The sequence below is a fragment of the Galeopterus variegatus genome, unplaced genomic scaffold, assembly GCF_000696425.1.
Source record: "Galeopterus variegatus unplaced genomic scaffold, G_variegatus-3.0.2 Scaffold138, whole genome shotgun sequence".
In the NCBI taxonomy this organism is placed as follows: domain Eukaryota; kingdom Metazoa; phylum Chordata; class Mammalia; order Dermoptera; family Cynocephalidae; genus Galeopterus; species Galeopterus variegatus.
In genome coordinates this window covers 630,797-634,462 of record NW_007726249.1, presented here as the reverse complement: position 1 = coordinate 634,462, position 3,666 = coordinate 630,797, and the positions used below count along the sequence as shown (strand labels likewise).

General features: G+C 55.0%; 1 protein-coding gene across 1 annotated transcript in view; it reads right to left on the bottom strand.

The window, feature by feature from the left end:
• Nucleotides 1-3,137: 3,137 nt before the first annotated feature.
• The window catches only part of FBXO2 (F-box protein 2), a 7,849-nt gene continuing 7,320 nt past the window's right edge, over nt 3,138-3,666 (bottom strand). The window contains exon 8 of the mRNA XM_008589922.1: nt 3,138-3,574. Coding sequence (XP_008588144.1) covers nt 3,440-3,574 — 135 coding nt within the window. The 3' untranslated portion in view covers nt 3,138-3,439. The remainder of the gene's footprint in view (nt 3,575-3,666) is intronic.

The window sequence follows — 3,666 nt, the reverse complement described above, 5'->3', positions numbered from 1 at the left end:
TTAGAGTAATGGCGAGAATAAAACAAACAAGGTCTCTGATCCCCTGGAATATATGGTCTAGATATAGAAAACACATAAACACAAGCAACTAAATAATTGAACAAGATAATTACTAACATGATTAGCAGTATGCCTGACACATAGTAGGTGCTCAATAAATATTGACTGATGTGAAAAGATCTTAGGGCACATGCAGGCCCTGTCTGCTATCTCTGGCTTCAGTCGTCCACACTGTCTAGAGAGTGAGTGTCCCCTGCTGAACAGCACACAGGTTTTCCTTAAAGAAAGCTAATCTCCACCTTCCTATAACATTTCATCTGGGTCCAGTTCTGCCCTCTAGGGCAGGGGACAGTAAAGTTGAGGGTTAAGAGCACGTACTTTGGAGCTGGATGTGCCTTCATCTGAGTTTGTGCTCTCCAGTGTCATTTGCCAGGAAAGTCTCTTGCCCTCAATCTCCTCATGTGTAGAAGGGGGATGATCACAGCCTCTCCCCCGTCCCCCTCTCCGACTGGACCGTGTGATGCAGCGATCACTGCAGGCCCACCTCATCCAGCAGCACCAGCCTTCGATGGCTCAGAAGCAGCTGTCTCCTTTTTTTTTTTTTTTTTTTAAAGATGATCAGTAAGGGGATCTTAACCCTTGACTTGGTGTTGTCAGCACCACGCTCAGCCAGTGAGCGAACCGGCCATCCCTATATGGGATCCGAACCCGTGGCCTTGGTGTTATCAGCACCGCACTCTCCCAAGTGAGCCAAGGGCCGGCCCTGTCTCCTCTTCCTGAACTAAATACCACGATGCATCCAACTGTCCCTCCAGTGACAGGCACACAGGGACATTGGGTCCGGGGCACACCATTACCCAAGCCCCACGGGTCTCCTCGGTGGGTTCCGTGCTCTGGGGAGAGACCACAGCAGCCTCGGGGCAGAGAATCAATCTGGCCTCTGGGCTTCTGGCTCCTTCCTCTGAGACCAGGCAACTGGCTGGAGGTGGCCTTGCTGGGCTTGCGCCCTCCTACCAATCCCACCCCCACCTTCCTGACTGTCTGCCTCCCCTGTCCATCCGTCTGCCTTTGGCTTTGGTTGCTGGCCATATACACTGCAACTCCTGTAGCTGTGTCTCCAACCTAGAGCCCCAGACCCCCAGACCTCTTTCCTGAATGCCCCATGGGCACCTCAAACTCAGGGGGGCTCTCCCACCTGCAGCACCTCCCATGTCGTCCCCCCCTCCACATTCTTGCCTTGATATTGAATCTTCACAGGCCACCCAACCCAGACTCCTGGCTTCTCCCACCCACTGCGTGTCACTGTCCGGCCTCATCCCCTAGCTCCAGTGTGGGCTCTGGTCCTCTCCCAGGTGGGTCTCCACATGCCCACCCTAAGACCCTTGCCCCAAAGCACCACCTCACCTATTCAACATAGGGGCTCATGGGGGTAAGGCTCTTCCCTCACAGCTCTTCATCAAACTGCACCTCCAGGACAAGGCATCCTGCCCTTGTCTGATTGGCAACTCAGGTGGGTGTGGACAGTGCCTTCCCACTGGACTGTGAGATACCTTAGAAAGGATAGAGGGTACCCTTGGGGAAGGGGCTGTGCCTCCTCTATAGACTGGGAGTTTTCTAAGGCCGAGGTTTTTTCTCCCCTGTCAGACTGAGGATGCCCCCAGAGCAGGGATTAAGCTCCAACATTAGACTGGAGGGCCCAGGACACTGGACACATCCCTTCCAAGGGTGTCCCATCCTCAATATGGCCAGGCTGCTGATCCTGCCTGAAACAGAGTCTTATTCAACCCTGTAACTTCAGGGCCTCCCACACAGGGCGTGGCCCAGGGTTGGGACTCTAGGAATTGTGAATGAATGGGTGACTGAATGAACAATTGCAGGCAGGCACCAACTTGAGCCCTTCAACCCCACCTGACCAGCAGGTAGCATCGGGGCTCAAAATGAAAGCAAAGCTGGAGGGTCTTGGTGATGTTATTGTTCTCCATTTCAGGAGATAAGGGCAGATGTTTCAAGACTGTAGTGGATTGAATTATGTCCCCCTAAAACTCACTGAAGCTTGAATTGTGTCCCCCAAGTTTTATGTATTAGAAACTTAGCCCCCACTGTGACTGTTAAGAGGGTGGGAAATCCTATTATGAGTAATTGAAAGGTGGAGCCTTGAAGAGGTGATTGGGTTGTAGGACCATGTAGTAGTGCATGGATTAAAAATGGTCAGGGGAATGGTTCTGAGGGCTTTAAAAGAAGAGGACAGTCTGTCTCTCTCTCTGCTTCCACCATCCTGCAATGTGAGACCCTTGGGTCTCTGTCGCTACCACCAGATGGACTTTGGACTTCCCAGCCTCAGAAACTGTAAGTAATAAATTTCATTTTTCTTTATAAGTCACCCAGTCTCAGGTGTTTCATTATAAGCAACATAAATGGACTAATACAAAGAACTTCAACAGCCCCCAAGACCAGCAGCTGAGAGTCCTGGGGAGATGCTGGCTTTGAGAGCTGCTGGGGAGGCCAGAGAGTATAGTCCCCTGCCCCCACCTCTCCCCCAAACCAGGCCCAGGGGCCAGCTTCTGGTCAGGGCTTGGAAAGTGACCGAGACTAGATGCTAATGACTCTTGTCCAGTCCAACACCAGGCCAGGGAGGACAGCATGAAGTGGGCATGAACTGAAGAGGGACACCAAAGCGACCCTTTCTGTACTCCCCCAGTCCCCACCTCCTCATGCCCCACCGGGGCACTGACGTCCATCCCTGGGCCCAGGAGAACTGGTAGCCTACACCTGGTGCCACGGCTACCACCACCTCCTGCCTTCAGAAAGGGACGGGAGGGGTGAGGGGGGCAGCAATGCCTAGGATAATAGTTTGACCAAGAGAGGCCTGGAGGGCGGCCCCCCCATACACCCTGTTCTGGCCTCTGGGCAGCTTGGGTGTCAGTCAGGCGCCAGGCCCAGCTCGCCCCTCCTGGGCCTCACAATCACAGCCTTTGTCCAGCCCTGCCGGTCCAAGTCCTGCCGGCTCCATGCTGGCCCAAGAGCCCTGGAAACCCGAGCAACTGGAGCCCCACCAAGTATTTTTCCAGGCTGGGCCAGGGCCCTCAGGAGATACAAAAGGATGGGAAGAGAGAGGTGCCCATCCGTTTGTTCATTCATTCCTTCCTCAGACAAATAATGTTTATTGAGCGCCCACGTTGCAGCAGGCACTGTGCTAGGTGCAGGGGATTCAGCAGTGGGCCCAGCCCAGGCCCACACCCTCACTGATCTTACATTCTAGAAGATGCAAACATATGCAAATATATGCCAACAAAACCCCTCTCTCCCCGAGTGGGGGCTGGGCTTGGAGCAAGGGCAGGAGTAGGGTGGCTGGGGAAGGTGAGGAGGCTACGAACTAAGTTAAGGCTTATCTGCCCCTCCAGGGCAGTTGGGGGACGGTGGAGTGGGGCGGGGGTGTCACTCAGGGCTCCACGCACACGCTGCTGTTGGTCACCCGGGCCCCAAACCAGCCCTTCCAGTAGACAGAGTCCTGCCCCCCATGCTCGAAGCGGACGAAGCGGACGCCTGGCCCATAGTCGGTGAAGGTGTGGGAGATCTGGGGGTGGGGGTGGGGGTGGGAGGCAGCCTCAGGGGTCCTGGTGCCTCCCCCTGCCGCCCTCCAGCCCAGCCCCGCCCCGCCCCCGCCCC